General features: G+C 41.1%; 1 protein-coding gene across 4 annotated transcripts in view; it reads left to right on the plus strand.

Moving 5' to 3' along the window:
• The window catches only part of spock1 (SPARC (osteonectin), cwcv and kazal like domains proteoglycan 1), a 531503-nt gene that overhangs the window by 401871 nt on the left and 106681 nt on the right, over positions 1–22951 (plus strand). For all 4 annotated transcript variants that reach the window (XM_087995313.1, XM_087995312.1, XM_087995314.1 and 1 more), the window contains one exon: positions 17674–17788. In XM_087995313.1, coding sequence (XP_087851439.1) covers positions 17674–17788 — 115 coding nt within the window. The remainder of the gene's footprint in view (positions 1–17673; positions 17789–22951) is intronic.

A 22951-nucleotide genomic window follows, 5' to 3' on the forward strand; every position in this document is an offset into this window, starting at 1 on the left:
TGACAGTGGGAAAGTGCGAGTGAAGGATATTGTGATTAACCACCCTACAGGATATAGACAGGTCAAGAAGGATGAGAAGCAAGAGATTACTTTGGTGTTATTGGCGTAGGAAATCAATAGTGAGTTTGATAAGATCGATTTTGTTACAGGTTTGGAAACCTGACTGGAGAGATTCAGAAAAGAAAGAGAAATATCTAGGAGACATTGAAAGATGTTTGTCTAGCATGAAATGTTGGAGGTAGAGCAATAATTTACAAGGATGCTGCAGTCAATGATGATAATGGCAAATATAAAGCAGAGAGAGAGAGAGACAGAGAGAGACAACACCTGAAGAGAGAGAGAACTTGAAAGATGTTCATATTACAGAAAAGGAAATGTTGGATGTCTTTAAATGCATAAAAGTGGATAAATCCCCAGGATCTGATCAAGTGTACACTAGGACTTTGTGGGAAGCTAGGGAATTGATTGCTGGGCCCCTTCCTGAGATACTTGTATCATTGATAGTCACAGGTGAGATGCCGGAAGACTGGAGGTTGGCAAACGTGGTGCCACTACTTAAGAAAGGTAGTACGGACAAGCCAGGGAACTACAGATCAATGAGCCTGACCTCAGTGGTGGGCAAGTTGTTGGAGGGAATCCTAAAGGACAGGATATACATGTATTTGGAAAGGCAAGGACTGATTAAGGATAGTCAACATGGCTTTGTGCGTGGGAAATTATGTCTCACAAACTTGATTGAGTTTTTTGAAGAAGTAATAAAAAGGATTGATGAGGGCAGAATTGTAGATGTGATCTATATGGACTTCAGTAAGGCATTTGACAAGGTTCCCCATGGGAGACTGGTTAGCAAGGTTATATCTCATGGAAAACAAGGAGAACTCATCATTTGGAATCAGAACTGGCTCAAAGGTAGAAGACAGAGGGTGGTGGTGGAGGGTTGTTTTTCAGACTGGAGCCTGTGACCAGTGGAGTGTCACAAGGATCGGTGCTGGGTCCACTACTTTTCCTCATTTACATAAATGATTTGGATGTGAGCATAAGAGGTACAGTTAGTAAGTTTGCAGATGACACCAAAATTGGAAGTGCAGTGGATAGCGAAGAGGGTTACCTCAGATTACAACAGGATCTGGTCCAGATGGGCCAATGGGCCGAGAAGTGGTAGATGGAGTTTAATTCAGATAATGCGAGATGCTGCATTTTGGGAAAGCAAGTCTTAGAAGGACTTATACACTTAATGGTAAGGTCCAAGGGAGCGTTGCTGAACAAAGAGACCTTGGAGTGCAGGTTCATAGCTTCTTATAAGTAGAGTCGCAGGTAGATAAGATAGTGAAGAAGACATTTGGTATGCTTTCCTTTATTGGTCAGAGTATTGAGTACAGGAGTTAGGAGGTCATATTGCGGCTGTACAGGACGTTGGTTAGGCCACTTTTGAAAATTGCATGCAATTCTGGTCTCCTTCCTATCAGAAAGATGTTGTGAAACTTGAAAGAGTTCAGAAGAGATTTACAAGGATGTTGCCAGGGTTGGAGGATTTGAGCTATCAGGAGAGGTTGAATAGGCTAGGGCTGTTTTCCCTGGAGCATCAGAGGCTGAGGGGTGACCTTATAGAGGTTTACAAAGTCAAGAGGAGCATGGATAGGATAAATAGACAAAGTCTTCTCCCTGGGGTGGGGGAGTCCAGAACTGGAGGGCACAGGTTTAGTGTGAGAGAGGAAAGATATAAAAGAGACCTAAGGGTCAACATTTTCACACAGAGGTTGGTACATGTATGGAATGAGCTGCCAGATGAGGTGATGGAGGCTGGTACAATTGCAGCATTTAAAAGGCATCTGGATGGGTATATGAATAGGAAGGGTTTGGAGGGATATAGGCCTTGTACTGGCAGGTGGGACTAGATTGGGTTGGGATATCTGGTTGGCATGCACGAGTTGGACCAAGGGGTCTGTTTCCGTGCTCTACATCTCTATGACTCTCTGACTCTATAACTGTTAACAGTATCAGCTAAAATGAGAACTAGGAGGCAAAGTCAGGTGGTCAGCAACTTAGTAGCATTAGGGCCAAGAGAGGAGGTGATGGATTTCATTGGATGGAGAGAGCATGAGATGATAAAGGAGAGAAACTGGAAACTCAGTGCAACTTCAGAGTTAGGGGTGGGAAAAATTAGAAGATGTTCTGGTAGATTTGGAAAAGTGGGAAATAAAAGATAAAGTTGATTGAATGGTCTTGATCTTGGACACAAAGAAGTGCAAAGTTTTGTTCAAGATGAGGTTGGAAAAGGTATGGGATACGGTTTAAGATGACAGATTGCAGTAGAGAAACAACGTTGTGGATAATCTTGTATTCGTGATTATTCTGGAATGTTGAGCAATTGGAGCAAATGTAATCGTGCTTCATTGTGTCCATTTTGAAACCTCTGAAAATCTTGGTCGAAAACATCAAGGTTAGTCCAGAGATCAGTTTAGTAGCATGTGAGATTGTATCCTACCAAGACTCAGCCATGGTACTGAAGAAAGAAACTGCTTACCATCTTAAAGTAGTTGCAGTAAGTAGTGGAAAGCATACCGAGGGGATTCAGCACTAGTACTGAGAGCTTGAGGAATCTAGCCTGTGCATTGTCATCTTGGCAGACAATAGAACCATTTAGATGTCATGGCCGTCGGCCAAGTCAGTATAGCAAATAATCTACAACTGGTTTACTGTCATTTTGCCACTGAATGGCAGGATCAACATTGCCCGCTCGTAGTTGTGCCTTCATTGTCTTGGTACCAATCTCTGGAATTCCTTCCATACACCCATGTGTTTCTCTATCTTACTTTCTTTCTTTAAGATGCTACTTAAAACCTATCTATTTGAGCAATATTTCTTTGTAACTCATTACATGACTCAGTGTCACACTTATAATAGGCCTGCCAACACCTTGGGAAGTTGCATTATGTAATAGGTATTATATACATAGAAACTACTGTTTTTGTCAAAGTGAAATAAAATCTAAGTTGCATCAATTGAATCTCTGTGAGCATGAATGTTCTTAAACATAGTTGATTGACAGTGGAATTAAGTGTAAAAACACACTAATACTGTTAAATTCCTGTAAATGGTTTTATTCACGATTTTATATCATTGCTTTTAAAGATCCTGAAGAACTCAAATTTCATCTCTAATCAGTTTATTTATCAAATTGTTGACCGTGCACCCTTCTTTAACTTGTATGTGAAATAGACTAAAGGTTGTCAGAGAGCAATTTGCAGCTGCTATGAATCAAATTAGTTTTCAGTTAACTTAATCAACCCAAGCATCTTGTCCGTTTGTGGGAACCCAATAGCTCTGAACTTCCGCTGGTCCATTCTTATCCAGGAATTAAAGAGACATATCTAATTATTACAAACATTTAGAACAAATTACTTCTGACAATGATTTTTTCTGTTGTTGGAAATTTTGTTTGAGTCCACAGAGTCCTTGGCAAGAAGTAATTTGGTTCTCTCCATGAAACTGTAGTGATGGGGTGTAACTGTATGTGTAGTAATTAGAGATAATTAAACATAGAACAACATTGGGAAATATTCAAAATTATTTTTAACCATGCAGGACAAATATATCCACTAACATAAAAGAAAAACACTCAATGCTGGTGAGACTCAATGGATTAATGAAGACATAAGGAAATAATTTAGAGTTATGAAAGAGGCTTACATTAAGTACATAGGTGGGTACATGTAAAGAGAGAATACAAAGAAATTAGGATCGATGTCAAAAGAAAGGGAAAGCAAAGGCAAACGAATAAATTAAGTTATCGAGGATCATAAAATAAAATAATAAAATATTTTACAGGCACCTCATAAAATGGAAGGCTGTGATGGTATCAGGGACATTAACAGACAGACAGCTGAATACCTCAGGTAACAAAAAGCAGACCTATTAAATAACAATTTTGATTTGGTATTTACCAGGGAGATGGAACTGGTAAACATGGCATTGAATTTACTTAAAATGGAAAGAAAAGGCTATGCATTTAATTAACTAATCAGACTCATAGAGGATAAACCACTTGTCCAGCTGGATTGCATCCACAGATTTTATAAACATTTGGAGGAGAGCAACAGAAATATTACTAAACATATTTAATAATTTGTTAGAAGAAGCCCAAAAATATACAAATATACTTCATATTTAATGGGAACAGTACAGGTCCAGGAAATAATAGACCAATTGTTTTTACATCAGTGGTTTAAAAAAAAAGAATTTAATTGCTATACTAAAGAAGAGAATAAAAGAATAATTTTAAAAATGAGTAGTTGGCATGGCTTTCAAAAAGTAAAAATCTTGCTTTACCAAACCCATTGAACTTTTGGAGTCAGTTTACGGAGATAGTAAACAACAATAATGCATTGGATGGAATTTATCCTGTGTTCAAAAAGCTTTTTACTAGGTCAGAGAATCTGGAGTCAAAAGATGAGTGACAAAATTGACAGCTAGGCTTCAAGACAGAAAGTGGGAGTAAAGGATGATTATTCAAACACAGATATTGGGTCTTAGTATTCCACCAAGATCCATGCTAGGGACACTGCTGTTCACAATTTAGAACATGGCTGATCTCATTTTGGCCTCAACTTCACTTTCCTGCCCAATCCCCTTAACCCTTTAACCTGTTGCTAATTAAAATCTATTTCATCTGTAAATTTATTTAGCGTACAAATGTCCATCTCATTCTGGATGGTGAATTCTACAGAATCTCGATTCTTTGAGCGAAATGTTCCTCATCTCTGTTTTAAATCTCCTATGCCTAGTGCAGGCCTAAACATCTCAAGCCCTCCTCATAGGACAAACCTTTCATTTCTGGAATTAATCTAGTAGATCGTCACAAATTACGTTTTTATCTATCACGTTGTAAGTTTGCTCACTGAGCTGGTAGATTTGTTCTCAACGTTTTGTCACCATGCTAGGTGGTATTATCAATGAGCCTCCAATGAAGTGCTGGAGTTCTGCCCCACTTGCTATTTATCTGTCTCAGTTTGTTGCAGTAGGTGATATCATTTCTGAGAGGTTGGTAAATGGGGTCCAAATCGATATTTTTGTTAATGAAGTTCTGGTTTGAATGCCAGGCCTCTGGGAAATCCCATGCGTGTCTCTGTGCATGTCCCAGGATGGATGTATTGTCCCATTTGAACTGGTGTCCCTCTTCGTCTGTGTGTTTGGATACCGGTGATAGTTGGTCATGTCTTTTGGTGGCTATCACTAGTGTCCATACACACAGACAAACAGTGACACCATTCAACTGGGACAATACAACCATCCTGGGACAGGCTAAACAAAGACACACACGGGAATTCCCAGAGGCCTGGCATTCAAACCAAAACTCCATTAACAAACTTATCGATTTGGGCCCCATTTACCAACCTCTCAGAAAAAGAACCGAAAGTGGTATCTCCCACCACAACAGACCAAGACAGATAAATAGCAAGCTGGACAGAACACCAGCACTTCACCAGAGGCTCACTGATGATGTTACTTGGCATGGTGACGGAACATCTGAGAACAAATCTACCAGTGGGCAAATTTACAACCTGAGCTACAAATCTTCTCCAAAAAAAACCTATGTTTGTATCGCCAGTAAATTTAATAACCATGCTTTCAGTCATTTATCTAAGCCATCTGTATAAATGGTAAAAAGCTGAGGCCTCAGAACTAACCCCTACAGTACACCATTCATGTCAATCAGTAGATGACTCATTTATGTACATTCTCCTTTTCCTATTAGCCAAACAATCTTCTACCCAGGTCAATATGTTATCTCCTAAGGGATGTGTTGAGCAGCCCAGCATCCATCTTGAATTTTTGTTTCCTATTGTCTGGATTAGAATAGGTGGTTATTTTTGACTGACCCAGACCCGATGGGCCAAATAGTCTTTTCTATGCTTTAGACCTCTAGACGTCTCTCTGGAAATGAGAGAGGTAGGTGTTTTGGGAGATGAACGCACAACTGTTGCTTTCAACTGGTGCAGATGGGGGCGTGTCCCGAATAAGTGAGTAGGCAGTGCAGAGGGCATGCAGTGTTAGTGCTGTTGGGAGTTGGGAGCAGGTGACAGAGAGTGAGGGAGGAATGTGCAGGCAATAGTGAGAATGGGATATGGATGCAGTAGCTTAGAAAGAGTGTGAAGTAACAGAGAGAAGAGGTGACACTTAGTCTGGTGGAATGGAGAAGGTCATTCACCGTTGCTGTGCATCTATCCACATGGTTAAGACTGCACAGATCCAGTGGCAACCTCAGATCAGATTGGCACAGTCAGGTTTAGGGGGTTTCTGTGTTACCTCTGGTGGAAGAAGACATCTCACGTCTGCATGACCCTGTCCAGCACAACCTCCATGTTTTTTGCCATTCTTCCCTGTTTCTATATTCTGTTCAATCATGTGACCAGCCGCCCATTCTTGTTTAACGATACACTTTTTCAATATGTTTGATGCTGTTCTTAACTTTTTTGTTAATTGCCGCTGGTGGGTCTTCCCTGTGGAATGGTGCTTTCTTGTGGTATTAGATCCATTCTGTGTATTCTGAAATATCCCCTTATGTGTCACTGCAAGTCCGTTGACCTATTTTGTAACTGAATTTGCTAGTTCATGTTAATGAGCTCTGCGTTAATACCCTCACGAATGCCCCATTTAAGTTTAAGACACTAGTCTTGGATACACTCCTCTATTGTTCAAACTAAATGTAGAATAAAATCATGTTAAGATTGTTTTTATCTCGTTATGTAGATCAAAATTTTGCATGAGAAATTTTCTGAGAAGCTTCCATTATTTCCTTCTTTATAGCCATTCTACTATGTGCTTACTGCTGGGGACCTGTAGTGAGTTTATGCACTTTTTGTTTCTCGAATCTGTCCAAGCACATCTACTTTCTATTTCTTGAATTTAGGTCATCCATCATGATTGTGCTCAAACCATCATTAATTAACATACATGTTATGTCTGTGATTGCATAACTATGTCTAAGTAATCACAATTGTATCATATTTGTTTATTTCTATTTGTGCTATTAGTTCAACTGTTTTAAGATCTTAAGACCTAAGAGGAGAAGTAGGCTATCAACCTAACAATTCTGTCCTGCCATTCAATGATTATGTGGCCGATCTGGTAATAATCAACTCCTTTCTGCCTTTTCCCTACAACACTTCATTACCTTACTGATTAAAAATAATCCTCAACTTTGAGTATAGATGAAGAACCAGCCTCGACAATCTTCTAATAAAGCATTCTACAGATTCACCACTTTCTGAGAAAAGAAATTCCTCCTTATTTCTGTCTTACATGTGTGACCGTTTGTCCTGACATTATGCCCTCTGGTCCTGGAGTTTCCTATAATGGAAACCAACCTCTCCACATTTGGCACTCAAATCCCCGAAGAATTGTATATCTTTCAATGAGGTCACCTCTGACACTTCTAAACTCCAATGAGTACAGGCCCAACCTGCTCAACCTCTCCACATAAAGCTGTCCCTCTCTCCAGTGTCAGCCAAGTGAACCTTCTCTGCACCGTCTCCAATGCCAATATATCCTTACCTAGGTAAGGGACCTAAAACTGCTTATAGTATTCCATCTGTGATCAACTAGTGCCTTCCATTGTTTTGCAAATCCCTCCTACCTTTATTCTCCATTCCTTTAGAAATAAAGGCCAACATTCCATTTGCCTTCCCTATTACCCACGAAACTTTGATGCTAGCTTTTTGTGATTCATGCACAAGGTCTCCCAATTCCCTTTGTTCTGCAGCTTTCTGCAATCCTTTTCCATTAAGTAAAATTTAGCTGCGCTATTCTTCCTGCCAAAGCGCAAAACTCCACAGTTTTCAACGTTGCAAACCATATACCAGTTTTTTGGCCATTCATTTCCCTCTGTAGATGTTCTGTGCTCCAGTTATTTTTGTGTCATCTGCGAACATAGCTATAGTACACTCACTTTCTTCATTCAAGTTATTGATACAGAGGAACCTCGATTATCTGAACGAGATAGGCAGGCAGTGTTTCGTTCAGATAATTGATTATTCGGTTAATTGATTCAATGCCTCTCCTCCAGGGCTCTGAGTTTTCTGAAGTTTCCTTTTTCCTCTCTCTGCCTGCCTTGCTCCCTCTCTCTGTCTCAGGGTTTGTTTCTGAGCACACACGCACTTGTGTATAAGGGACCTGCAGCATTGCTGAAGCTCCCCCCCCCCCACCATCAGTTCAATGGGATTGACACAGCGAGCACTTGCTAAGTCCCCTCCCCATTCAGGAGACTAGGCAGCAGCACACCGGGCGCAAGCCCCCATCAGCCCCCACTCCCACTCAGGTCTGCTCTCACCTCCATCCCTCATCCAACCCCCAACCCTGTCCAATCCAGCACCCCATCCACCCCACCCACGCCCCCTCCCCCCCGCCTCCCCATCAGCTCCTTTCGGCCCCTCCCCACAACCGCGTCCAACCCCACACTCCTGTCTACCCCCCACTCCCACCCCCACCCACAGTCTGCCTCCGTGCCCCGCCTCCATCCGCCCCATCCACCATCACCCATCCGCCCCCCCCCCCACAACCCAGTCCCCGTCCGCCCCACTCTGCCACCACGCACCGTCCCCCTGCCAGTCCACACCCCTGCCCCCGTCTGCCCCCATCCACCCCCCACAACTCTGCCCAACCCCACACCTCCATCCGCTCCCACTCCCACCCCCATCCACTGTCTGCCTCCCCGTCTGTGCCCCCACCCTCCCCACCCAGGATCTGTCCCTCCATCTGTGCAGAATCATGTGCAACAGCAATTTTCAGAACTGGAATCATGCTTATCATTATGTGCAGGAACTCAGAATGGCTGCACATGCATACAGCTGCACAGGTGAGAGAGAACACTGCTTACCACTAATCTTTGCCACTTTGCATGTTTTTCTTTCAATTTGATGCTCTCCTTAAACTTCCCTGATTAACTACAGTTAGTTTGTTCCCTAAGAGTCATTCTTCTGCACTGGGCTATATCTTTGCTATGAACCATGGACTATTTTCTTAAACATCTATCATTGTTCCTCAACTGTCTTTGCTGCTAAACGTCTTTCCCAGTACACCCCAAGCAGCTTTACTCTCATTCCTTTGTAATTACCTGTATTTAAGTTTAACACAGCTGTTTCTGAACCAACTTCCACCCTCTCAAACTGAATGCTAAATTCTACCACATTATGGTCACTGTTTCCTCGGGGATCTCTGATATCATTTATTTAATCTGCCTTATTACACATTCAGATCCACACATTTTGTTCTGCAAAACTGTTCTGAATTCACTCTTTGAATTTTTCTTCATATTTTCCTCTGCCAATCTGATTATCCCAATCTAACTTGTAGATTGAAGTCACCCATGATTAATATACTGCCTTTGTTACACACCATCGTTATCTCCTGATTTATTATTTCTCCTTTTTATATTTTTACCTCCACCCATATAGATTCTACATCTTCTAATCCAAAATCATTTTTTGCTATCTAACTATTTCTTCCCATACCAACAACATTATCACACCACCTTTTCCTTCCTGCCTGTCCTTTTGATAAGTCATATACCCAGAATATTTCGTTTCCAATTTTGATCCCCTTATAGTTATTTCTCCCTACTCACTAAAAGATAATATCCATTAACCTATATTTGTGCTGTTAATTAATTTATTTTGTTCTAAATGCTACATACATTCAAGTAACATTAATTTTCCCTATTTACTATTTTTCCCCCACTGTTTCTATTAACAGCTGTTTTTCTATGTCTATATACTTTGTCCTTTCTTGTTCCACTCCAGTTATCTTTATCCAAATAGCTGTTCTTAATGTTACTTTATCCTCTTACTAAACTCATTCCACCAACACCAATTTTTGAGCCATGTATTTGATTCCTTGACTTCATTTACCTTATGACGGTTTGCCTTTCATTCAGGTAATAATTCAGAGATTATTGCCTTAGAGTAGCAGCTGTTTAAAATCTTTCAGCAGAACCTCCTTTCTAGTCCTATCAATGTTGTTGTGACTAATATGGATGACAAACACTGTTCCGTCCTCTCCCTCTCCAAGTTCTTCACCACCCCTGAGGAACCAGGCAAGCAAAACCACATCTGGGAGTCCTGCTCTTGGCTGCAGAGATCAGTATTTATCCCCCTAATTACACTATCCCCTGACACTGATTACATTCCTTTTTCCTCTCCCTACTGGAATGGCTCCCTGTACCAAGGTGCTATGGTCATCCTGCCTGCAGTCCCCACTCTTGGCTGCACAGCTTGCAAGAACCTCAAATTTTGGACAATTGCAGGGGCCAAGGCTCCTGAATGGTAAACCCCGGATTTTCATACCTGCCTCACATTCAGTTACACTTGCCTGTCCCTGATCACAGACTAATTTGGATCTGCACTTGAGTGTTCCTTTCCAGTCAGGGAGCACTTCAGCGGTTAGGGACATTCAGCCTCAGATTTTCAGGTGACCATCCTCCAAGGTGGACTTCGGGATAGGCAACAATGCAGAGTAGCCGAGCAGAGGCCAATAGCCTGGGGATGGCCTCAACTGGGACTTTGGGTTCATGTCACACTACAGGTGACCCCACTACATTATACACTGTCTCACACACACAATCTTACATACTCACACACTCACACAGATCTTCTCTCATACATACACCCTCTCTCTCTCTCTCTCTTCTCAAAAATAATAAAGCATTTCAGACCAAGGCTGTTACATGGAGTGAGGATGCTCAACGGTGATGAATAATTGAGTGGGGGAATGGTCTCAAGGGGTTAAGGGTCTACTCCTGATCATCTGTTCTGATATTAATTATTAATTTTTATCTACGTAATCATAGCCATAGAGTCACTGTGTTGTTTTCTCCTCCTGCTCCAGTGACCTCTGGTATTCCCCAGGCATGTTCTGCTCCTACTTCTTATCTTCATGCTGTGTCTTAAGACAAAATCTTCTGAAAACAGGCCATCAATTTCCATGTGAAAGAGCGAGAGAGAGGAGAATAGTGTGAGAGAGAGAGAGAGCAGAGATCTTCAAAAAGAGCAAGACAGAGAGAGTGGGGTCAGCAGCTTCTCAAAGAGTAGAGCAGACTAGTGTGAGAAGGGCAGCAGCAGCGAGAGATAGGAACTAGTGGCAGACAGGAAGGCCCAGCACATGGAGAACCCACCTGTGTGAGGACGCCAGTGGAGGTAGATAAAACCCAGCAACAGAGAGCACCTTCAACCAGCTTCTATCCAACACAACCAAAGTGTGGCATCATGGAAAAACAGGTGGAGAGTGGTGGACCTTTCTTTCTTGTCTGTTCGATTGCAAGTAGTTTAAAGCAAGGGACACAATTGCACTTGAAGAGTACAGTAAAGATGTTCACTTTCAGATTATTTAACATCCAAATTGAACAATGAACCTGAATAAAGATGGCTGTGTTGGCAATGTGTTGCAGTTGTAGTAAGTGGGAGGCAGCGTGATCCACAGGGAACATAGTTACAGTCAGTGTTTGCTGCTTGAGGAATTCTGGTTCAGAGTTAAGGGTTCTGAGGATGGATCACATGACCTGAAACGTTAACTTTAATTTCTTTCCACAGATGCTGCCAGACCTGTTGAGCTTTTCAATCAATTTCTGTTTCTGTTTCTGATTTACAGTATCCACAGTTCTTTTGGTTTTTATTTGGTTTAGAGTTGATGAGCAGGGGTCAGAGCTGCAGACACTACAACACACCAGAGGGTCATTGAGTCATACAGCATGCAAACAGACCTTTTGGTCCACATAGTCCACGCCAACCATGTTCCCAAACTATATTAGTCCTGCTAGCCTGCATTTGACATATATCCCTCCATTTCTTTCCTTTCATGTACTTATCCAAATGTTTTTTGTCGTAACTATATCTGCATCCACCACTTCCTCTGGCAGTTCATTCCACATACAAACCACTCGCTATGTAAAAACATTGTCTGTCATGTCCTGTTTAAATCTTTCTCTTCTCACCTTAAAAATATGTCCTCTAGTTTTGAACTCCCCCACCCTAGGGGAAAAAACCCTTGCTTTTCACCTTATCTCTGCCCTTCATATTTTATAAACCACTATAAAGTTACCCTTCAACTTTGTATGCTCCAGTGAAAAAAGTCACAGCCATCCAGCCTGTCTATATAATTCAATCCTTCCATTCCTGGTAAATCTTTCTGAATGCTCTCCAATTTAATGGTACTGTTCCAACAGCAAGGCAATCAGAACTGTTCACAGTACTCCAGAAGATGCCTCACCAACATACTGTATAACCTCAACATGACATCCTAACTCCTGCACTCAATGGTCTGAGCAATGAAGACAAGCACAATAAATGCCTTCTTAATCACCCTGTCTACATGTGATGCAAATTTAAAACAAATGTGTACCTGAACCTCTAGATCTATCTATTTTGCAACACTACCCAGGGCTATACCATAAATGACATAAGTCCTGCCCTTGTTTGTTTTACCAAAATGCAATACCACACATTTCTCCAAATTAAACTCCATATTGCCACTTTTCAGCCCCTTAACTAATTGTATCAAGACCTCATTGTACCTTTAGATAACCTTTTTCACTATCCATGATACCACCAATTTTGTGTCATTCACAAACCTACTAACCATGTCTCCTAAATTCTCATCGAAATCATTCATATAAATGACAAACAAAAGTGGACTTAGTGCCGATCCCTGTGGAACACCGGTGCTCACAAGCCTCCACGCTGAAAAACAACCCTCCACTACCACTCTCTGTCTCCTACCATCAAGGGGCATGGATAGATTAAATAGACAAGGGTTGGGGGAGTCCAGAACTAGAGGCCGTAAGTTTAGACTGAGATACATAAGGGACAACGTTTTCATGCAAAGGCATGACTGCAAGTGAGGAGGGTGAAGGAATCCAGATTTCGCTTTGGGAGGAGACTCAGTCAGAGCCTTTCTCCTGTGGGTATGAGGGTCTTACTCCTGGTGAGGAGAAGGACACAGAGTGCAGGGAGGAGGATCAAAGTGAATGCAACACCATGGTCCAGAACATCATTCACATGGGCGGCAGGAAAGAGAAATGTAGTAAGAGGAGATATCATAGTTTGGGAAATAGATACTGTTCTCTGCAGGAAAAACAGCAGGTTCCAAAGGCTGTGATGCCTTACCTAGTGCCAAGGTTCAGGGCGTTTCTTCTGGGTAGACAGGAAATTGAAGTGGGAGGGCAAGGATACAAACATCATAGTCCATGTAGGTACCAATGACATAGGTAGGACTCAGGAAGAGGTTCTGCTGAGGGTTTGTGTCCAGCTCAGGGATAAATTTTAAAAAAGCAGATTCACAAAGGTAATAATCGCCAGATTACTGCCTGAACCATATGCATATTGGTAGAGGGTAAATAGGATTAGAGAGGTAAATATGTGTCTCAAGTGTAAGAGAAATGGGTTTGGATTTATAAGGCACTGCCTCTAGTACTGAGGAAAGAGAGAGCTGTTCCATTGGGACAGACTTCATTTGATCTATGCTGGAACCAATGTCCTGGTGAATCATATAACTCAGATTGTGGATAAAACTTTGAACTAGTTAGTAGGGGAAGGGTTGAATTGAAGGAAAGTTTAAAAAATTAAAAAGCAACAAGAGGGGAGACATATTGAAAAGATGAATGATAATCAAAGTGTGATGGATAAAAAATATAAACAGTAGACTGCAGCAGAAATAAGAACCAAAAAGTGACGAATGGTAAAAAGTCAAAGCCGAAGGCTTGTAACTGAATATGCACAGCCTTTATAACAAGACAGATGACACAAGTAGAAATAAGTGAATATGATATCATAGCTATTATGTAGACATGGTTATGTGGTGACTAAGACTGAGAACTCAACATTCAAGGGTATTTGGCATTCCAGAGAAGTAGGCAAAAAGAGAAAGGATGTGCGATAGCTTTATTAACAATGGAAGGTATTAGTGTGATGGTGAGTAATGATATAGGTGCAGTAGATTGTGGTGCGGAATCAGTTCCAGTGGAAACAAGGAATAGCACTGAAAATAAGTCACTAGTGGAAGTACTCTTTCGATGCAAAAGTTGCCTCAATTTAGGATGAAGCATAAATTGGTAAATGATTGAAGCATGTAAGAAGGGCATTACATTGTCATGGATGATTTTAGAATTGATGGGACAATTTAGATGAGCCAGGGCAACAGGGAAGATGAATTTGTACAGTGCATCAGGGACTATTTCCTAGCACAATATGTTGCAGAACCCACCCAGGAATAGGCTACTTTAAATCTAGTAATGTGTAATCTGATAGGAATAATAAGAGATCTTGTAATTAAGGGATCTCGAGGGAGTATGGAACAGAACATGATTGACTATCCAATTCAGATTAAAGGAGAGCAACCTGTGTTTGATACCGGCATCCTCAACTGAAATAAGAGGAAACACAGAGCAACAAAGAAAGAATTGACAAAATCCAACTGGGAAATTAGACTAAAGGGAAAATCAGTGGATGGGCAGTGATAGACATTTAAGCCAATATTTCATACTGCTCAGCAAAAGTTTATAATAGTCAAAAATAAGAATGAACTACCACGGTTAACAAAGGCAATCCAAGAGAGTATCCATTCAAAAACTATGGCATATAAAACAATATCTCATTTTGTATCTCAGCATCAAATCTTTAATACAGTTATGAGGTTAATTCCTAGAATTTTGAGTTTATAGGAGTGTTATATTTTTATATTATGTCTAATCTGAATAGGATAATCTGAATGGGGCATGTGATCTGTCTGAGAAATGATCTGGCTGCTGTTGCTGCTAAAGATTAAAAATGGGCTCAGATTGATTTGCTGGGAAGAAGGTGCACAATATTCACAATTGGAAACAATGGCAGCAGTGCCTGTGTTTCCAGTGACCATCTCCAAAGTCCCAAGAAGATGTTAAGAATGTAAAGTTGTAGCCTTAAGCTGTCCATTTGGTTCCAAGAGAAAAGAAAATTGGGCTCCAAAGTACAGCTAATCAGTACATCAGTCTGGATGTAAGTTCTACATGATTCACAATATTATGGACATGGGCTTTAAGAAAGGATTGTGTTTCAAAATAGCCCTGCAACTCTCAAACACCAGTCTGTCAGGATCTGACAGAAAGAGGGAGGGAGAAATAAAGAAGAAGAGAAGCTGGAGGCCAAGTGTCTCTAAGGTTCATCATTCAGTGAGTGCTCATGCTCAGACTGGAGATACCACATTCATGAGGAATTAGTTGTAACTGGAAGATTTGCCTCCCTTTAGTTAAAGAGAAGAATCTCCAGGAAAAATCCTTATCATGAAAGATCATTTGGGGTGAAAAGATACCAAGCTGGGCAAGGTAAAGAATTGCAATAAGCCCCCAGGAGCTAAGCACAATTCAGAACTGCATTTGGGAAATTTGAACTTTAAGGCAAGGGTAAAATAAACCTATGAATATACGTTTTTATAGGTTGCATTCAAAATATCAAGGAAAGTTTGATTCTGTAGTTCAGAGAATAAGCTTCCCACAAGAGTAGCGTGTGGTCAACCAGACTTTTAGTTTGTTTATTACAGTAGAGGTCTCAACATATGAAATCTTGTCATGTTATCCTTACAGCTATTATGTGGAAATGTAGTGTTTTTAAAATATTAATATTGTGTATGGAGATTGTATTATTTATAATGCCTCCATAATATACTTTGAGGCATTTTATTATATGGAAGATACAATAGAAATCCAAGCTGTTTTTTAATTAATCTTATATCTATCCTCTCTTGTTCCATACCCATCAACCACTGGAGTCAATTTCTTCATAATTTAAACACCTCTGTCAAATTACCCTTTAATTTCTTCTGTTATAATAAAAGCAGTTATCTTTTCTCACATGCTTCTGCATTTAAGAACATCATAATTCAATTCATCATCCCCTTGTGATTTGAGGACAGAATCAATGCAGAAAATCTGGTGTATTGGATTTGAAGTTTGTTTCTATACTCTCAGGGATATTGTATACTGGCTTGGCATGAAATAAAAGACACCAGGCTAGATTTTTGGTTTGATCACATTCAGAAGCCGGAAAATCTAACCTTCTTATGCTTTTTTTATTGCAATGGAAAGAGCCTAGAAACCACGGGGGGATAATGATTCCAAAAACCTAAAGTCAAGAAATCCTAAAGTCACAAACAGCCATCTTATTAGAAGAACTCAAGAGGCAGATACTTCCAAACTTACTTTGAAATTAAAATACAGCAGTGTGGGAAATAAGAGACTGCGGTAAATCTTTTGAAAAGCAGTTTTCTAAACCCATTAAACGTAAGATTTAATGGTAGCCATTTCCATGTTTTTATTTTTCTCCACATCTCCGAATACTGACCTGGCACATGGTTGGTTCATCTGTCTGCTCCATTGTTGTGATCACAGTTTCTATGGAAACCTCCACAGACCTTTCATTGCCCTCTGGCAACCCCTTGCTGACCCACTCGCCAGGAACAGGGCAGTAAGAAAAGCGAGGGTTTGAAAGTGGGATGGTGAGAGGAATAGTGAGCAGGGCAGAAAGGAAAAGGCAGCAGGATTTGGAATCAAGGATGTAAAGGGTTGAGAGTGAAGGGTCAGTGAGCAGGAGGCATCAATAACCATGTTCTCTTTGGGCTGAGTCTGATGTTTCAATAGTTGGGATGTTACTGATAGTGGCCTCACAGGCACTGGAACTACACATGTAGTGAGTGAACCCTCTGTGACTGCGGTTTTAGCAAACACCATCATTGTTTTGGAAAGGAAGTGAGATGTGTTCTGGCGAGTAACAGATGGAGATAATGCACACAAAATAAAATGTGTGTTCTGCCTACACTGAGAAGACTGTCAAAATTGTTAAGGATGAAGTTGAAAGAAACCTACATGTCTGAGTCAACATGCTGCAGACCAGTAACCGATAAGGCCATTCGGATGTTAAAGGAGATGATAAATTGGCAAGGAAATATATACTCATAACAAGCCAAAAATGTATCAATTATCATTTGGTAGACACAATAAAACACATATGAAGGGTCCATATCTAAATATGGTACTGTACCATTTTCATATTCAAATAAGGAGTTTATCACCAGCTTGACACCCTTATGTAAGATTGGGTTGACCCTGCGATAACAGCTAGCACAGACATGCCATGTTCAGTAAACATACTTAACTGAATGGGGAGTTAGATAAAGCAAGGGTGATCCTCCCAGCACAATATCTAAACGGTTGCAACTATTGCTGGCCACTTTGCCCACAATGTCATTGACCTCTCATCAAATGAGATGCCATTATCCCAAGCACTGTCAAACTCTTCCCAATCATTTACCTGTTTCCCAATGGGGACCATGACTGTCCCTTCCTCCCAATTGGCCTCCTTCCTGTTGTCTCTACTAAGAATGTAACCTGGCGACAGCTACTTAATATCCAAGTCATTTTATCTTTGGAGTGGCTTGGAGGTCACCAATGGGAGTTTGCAGACCACTGTGCAGATGCCAATGAGGCCTGAGGGCTCATATTGCATGGGCCTTGGACTTTATATCCAGTCGGCCACTTGAGTTGACTCCACTTGCCTATTTTTGAGCCTAGCAATATTTATGATCTCTGATGTAGGTGCGTTGGAAATGGAAAATGATCATGTTGTATTAAATACTCTTTGCCTTCTTCAATTCCAGTGTAAACTTGATTACCAAGCTTGTTCTTCACGTAAGAAGATCACCTTGCGATGCAAAGGACCTTGTCCTTGTCTTCCTGGCCAAGAAAGTGTGAAGCTGAAAAGTGAAAAGACAGGTAAGTCACGGGAAACACCAAGATAATCCAATATATTTAAATGTTCATTTATAATTTACTTTTCTATTCAATAACACTTCTGAGACAATAATTTGATTTAAATTGATTTCTAAAACATATGAAGGATTATTTTAAGATTGGACGCTTGAGGGTGAATTTAAAATAGAAACTTTTTTTTATAGTTATGAAGTTAAAGTCGGTGATGTTACCTCTAGGGATATGAATCAGATTTCCATTAGAACTTCAGCTCGAAACTTGCACGGAAATATGGATGGCTTCAACTTTCAGGCATGGAGGTCCCTGATGTTGGTCCTGTTGAGGCAGGAAGCACACAGATCTTGTACTTCCTCCTCATTTCCATTATCGTAGCATGAGCTATGCTCACCACCTAAAGTAGGAGAGGGCTTCATTCATTAGCATGGAAAATGCTGTTGACTGCCTATAAGTGACTGCAAGTGGAACCTGATAAAAGAAGCACCAGGGAAGAGAAAAGTCTCCAGGGTTTTCAGATGTGGCGCAACATCAGTGATAGAGGTCTACAGGAGGAGAGAGATCATAGTTGACCTCTTGAAGGAGACACTGTCGAGGAATATCCTCAGCCAAAGGTAAGAACCAGCAGCTCAGTTCTTGAAAATTGGCTCCAAGGACCTGCCATATATTGTTGAATGTCCTCACAAGGGTGAACAAGTCAGCAAATGCATCTGAACTGGACAATGCATATGCACAACATCACCAATCTCTCACAATGTTCAGTGCCCACGTACCCATCACTCATGCGTTCCACAGGGATTGTGCTGGGACTGTAATTATTTACAATATTTAGATTAATGATTTGGATGAGGGAAGTGAATGTATTACAGCCAAGTTTGTGTCATGACACAAAAATAGGTGGCCAGGCATGTTGTGAGAGTGATACAGAGAGACATATAGACAGGTTGAGTAGGTCCGTGAAACCTTGGCAGATGGAACATCATGTGAGAAAATGTGAAGTAATTGCAACTGAATATTATTTAAATGGAGAAAGTCTGCAGAAAGCTGTGGAACGGAGTGATTTAAGAGTATTTGTGTATAAATCACAGAAAGATAGCACAGAAGTTAATAATAGGGAGGCAAATGAAATGTTGACTTTCATTTCAAAGGGAATGAAATATAAAAATATCGAGAAACGAAAACAAAAATTGCTGGAAAAACTCATTTCTGAAGAAGGGTTACTGGACCCGAAGCGTTAACTCTACTTTCTCTCCACAAAAGCTGCCAGACCTACTGAGCAAAGCTCTTCACAATATTCCAGCTGTGGTCTGACCTGTGCCTTGTGTAGTTTTAGTAAAACCTCGCTACTTTTATACAACACAAAAACACCAAAGAACTGTGGATGCTGGAAGTCACAACCAAGAATGGAAATTGCTGGAAAAACTCAGCAGGTCTGGCAGCATCTATGGAGAGAAAGCAGAGTTAACATTTCAGGTCCAGTAACCCTTCTTCAGAAATGAGTTTTTCCAGCACTTTCTATACTTAGTTGTGACCAATCCTATCATAAAGATTACTTGGATCGCTGAAGCACCAAGGTTGCTGAATGGCCTGACTCTGACTAGCTACCTGTATTAACTGAGACTTGCTGACAGCCATGACAATGTTCCTGGCTTGGTATCTGTGCTAAATGGCAAGGCATTACAGAAATATTACAAACCTCATATATCAGGCTGAGGCGACAAAGTGCAAAAAAACTGCAATGCAAGGCAACATAAGGGAGGGATGCTGTGAAGATCCAGGTAGGTTAGAGTGAGTGAGCACCATGAGAACAAGCAAACAGGAGGGCGATGCAGCTTGGTCCACTCCATGAGCTGGGTGTGTGTCCCAGAGCACACAGTGTCCTTGCTGCAGCGTTGCCATTACTGCCTGAGGTGTATGTATAAGTGTAAGTAGATTGGTGACGTACCACGAAGTTCTTAGAAGCTGTCAGGTGCCAATCTGAAGTCAACAGGTGCTTGCTCAGACTTCCATGATGAAACTTCTCAAGGTCAAGATAGATGGCATATTTGGTAGGTTAGAAATCTGAATATTAATATGGCAGGTTTCAGCATTAATAAGAGATTTAATAACTAAATTCATTCCTAATTGACAACTCACTGCTGCTAAATGTGAAACTTTCCCCATCTCTTAGAAAAGGCACATCAGTAACAAGATGTTCCTGGTGTCTTGGCAGACTCCTTACCCAAATCTGCCACAAATCTCTCTATAACCCATGTCGCTTAAACCCCTATTAGACTCTGAGAGGACATTCGCTACATGTTGGATTGGACATGTTAACTGATCGTGTTGAATCATTTTCAATTCCTTTACCTCTCCCCATAGACATGTGATTTCTACAGTGTTGCATGCACAATACTTCTACAAACCTGACCAGAATAGAACTAAGTCAAAAGCACCTCTCCTTCAAACAAAGTGACTCCCTGTTTAAATAGCGCTGGTGTTAGAGTGTGCCTGAGGAGATCATACTGTTCAGTTGTGATTGGTTAATACTGGACATTCGAAAGACATATAGCATCCAAATTTCTGGAACTTGTGTCAAGTCAGCCTGAAACACAGTTTGACATAATGATCTGCAGTGTGCAAGCTTCCGGTGGATGTTCAATACACCAGTGCGGTACAGTTACAGTATAGACTGCCAGGTTGATTAAATACTGGACACACTGAACACACGATACTATCTCTACTTTCTTTACTAGTTTTTGCATCGATGGCACTATGAAGTCCAATTTTGAGAGGTTAAAAGGTCAATTTAATCTTTTCTTGCAGAGTTTAGGGTTCTTTGGGCTATTGATTTTACACAGCCTCATTTTCTGGCTTTGTCTTCATTGCTTTCTCTATGCTTGAAGTAGTAATTCTGTTTTTTTTTCAAATTATATGGATGATTTAACATCACCTACTACTTGTGGCAAAACATTCACCATTCTTACCCCTGGGCCAGATGGGATTTATCCAAGGATTCTCTGAGATGCTAGGGAGGTGGTGTTGGAGCCTTTGGCTTTAATCTTTGAGTCGTCATTGTCTACAGATTTAGTACCAGAGGACTGGAAGATTGCAAATGTTGTTCAAGAAGGACGTAGAGATGACCCAGGTAATTATAAACCAGTGAGCCTTACGTCTGTTGTAGGAAAAGTTTTGGGAAGGATTATGAGAGACAGGATTTATAATCACCTAGCAAGCAACAATTTGACTGCAGATAGTCAACATGGTTTCAACAAGGGCAGGTCATGTCTCACAAACCTCATTGAGTTTTTTGAGAAGGTGACCAAGCATGTGAATGAGGGTAGAGCAGTTGACGTGGTGTACATGGACTTCAGTAAGGCTTTTGATAAGGTTCCACATGGTAGGCTGTTGGAGAAAATGCAGAGGCATGGGATTGAGGGTGATTTAGCACTTTGGATTAGAAAGTGGCTTCCTGTAAGAAGGGAGCGAGTGGTGATTGATGGAAAATATTCAGCCTGAAATCCGGTTACTAGTGGTGTGCCACAAGGATCTGTTTTGGGACCACTGCAGTTCGTCATTTTTATAAATGACTTAGACGCAGGCATAGGTGGATGAGCTAGTTAGTTTGCAGATTATGCTAAAGTCGGTGGATTAGTGGACAGTGTGGAAGAATGCTGCAGGTTGCAGGGGGACTTGGATAAACTGCAGAATTGGGCTGAGATGTGGCAAATGGAGCTCAATGCAGCTAAATGTGAGGTGATTCACTTTGGGAAGAATAACAGGAAGGCAGAATACTGGGTCGATGGAAAGATTCTTAGTAGTGTGGATGTGCAGAGGGATCTTGAGGTCCATGTACATGGATCCCTGGACGTTGCCTGGAAGTGCTGTTAAGAAGGCATATAGTGTGTTAGGTTTCATTGGTAGAGGGATTGAGTTCCAGAGCCGTAACGTCATGCTGCAACTGTACAAAATGCTGGTGTGGCCGCACTTGGAATAGTTCTGGTCGTCCCCTTACAGGAAGGATCTGGATGCATTGGAAAAGGTGCAGAGGAGATTTACCAGGATGTTGCCTGGTCTGGAGGGAAGGTCTTATGAGGAAAGGCTGAGAGACTTGGATCTGTTCTCATTGGAAAGAAGATGGCTAAGAGAGGATTTGATAGAGACATACAAGATGATCAGAGGATTAGATAGGTTAGACAGTGAACATCTTTTTCCTAGGATGATTACGTCAGCTTGTACGAGGGGGCATAGCTACAAATTGAGAGGTAATAGTTTTAAGACAGATGTCAGAAGCAGGTTCTTTTCTCAGAGAGTGGTAAGGGTGTGGAATGCCCTACCTGCCAATGTAGTTAACTCAGGCACATTAGGGAGATTTAAACAATCCTTGGATAAGCAAATGGATGAAGATGGGATAGTGGAGGGGGATGGGCTTAGGTCAGTGCAACATCGAGGGCCGAAGGGCCTGTTCCGCGCTGTATTGTTCCATGTTCTATTTCTGTAACAATTTCCCCAAAAAGGTTTCTTCTGACCATCTGTGGAGAACGGTTGCAAATTTCTACTCATTCATTTTTCAACTGCCCAAAACTTTATTGAGCATTCTTCCTACCTGCTTAAGAGACTAATTACATTGGAAATTTCTAGCTCTGTATTACTGGGATAAAACCTTTCCAATATCCTAAAATGAGCTCTTTGTGAATCTAAGTCATGTGAAGAATGCTGTGAAACTTGAAATGGTTCAGAAAAGATTTACAAGGATATTGCCAGGGTTGGAGGGTTTGAGCTATAGGTAGAAGTTGAATAGGCTGGAGCTATTTTCCCAGGAGCATTGAAGACTGAGAGGTGAACTTTATTGAAGTTTATAAAATCAAGAGGAGCATAAATAGGGTGACTAGCCAAGGCCTTTTCCCCAGGGTAGAGGGCATCGGTTTAAGATGAGAGGAGAAAGATTTAAAAGAGACCTAAGGGACAAATTGCTCACGCAGAGGGTGGTACGTGTATGGAATGAGCTGCCAGGGAAATGGTGAAGGCTGGCATGATTACAAATTTAAAAGGCATCTGGATGGATCTATGTATAGGAAGGGTTTAGAGGGATATGGGAAATAGGATTAGATTAATTTAGGATATCTGGTTGCCATGGACGAGTTGGACCAAAGGGTCTGTTTCCATGCTATACACCTCAATGATTATATATGA

Source organism: Chiloscyllium plagiosum, unplaced genomic scaffold, assembly GCF_037043375.1.
Source record: "Chiloscyllium plagiosum isolate Xiang-an unplaced genomic scaffold, Cpla_swu_hap1 HiC_scaffold_16, whole genome shotgun sequence".
Classification (NCBI taxonomy): Eukaryota; Metazoa; Chordata; class Chondrichthyes; order Orectolobiformes; family Hemiscylliidae; genus Chiloscyllium; species Chiloscyllium plagiosum.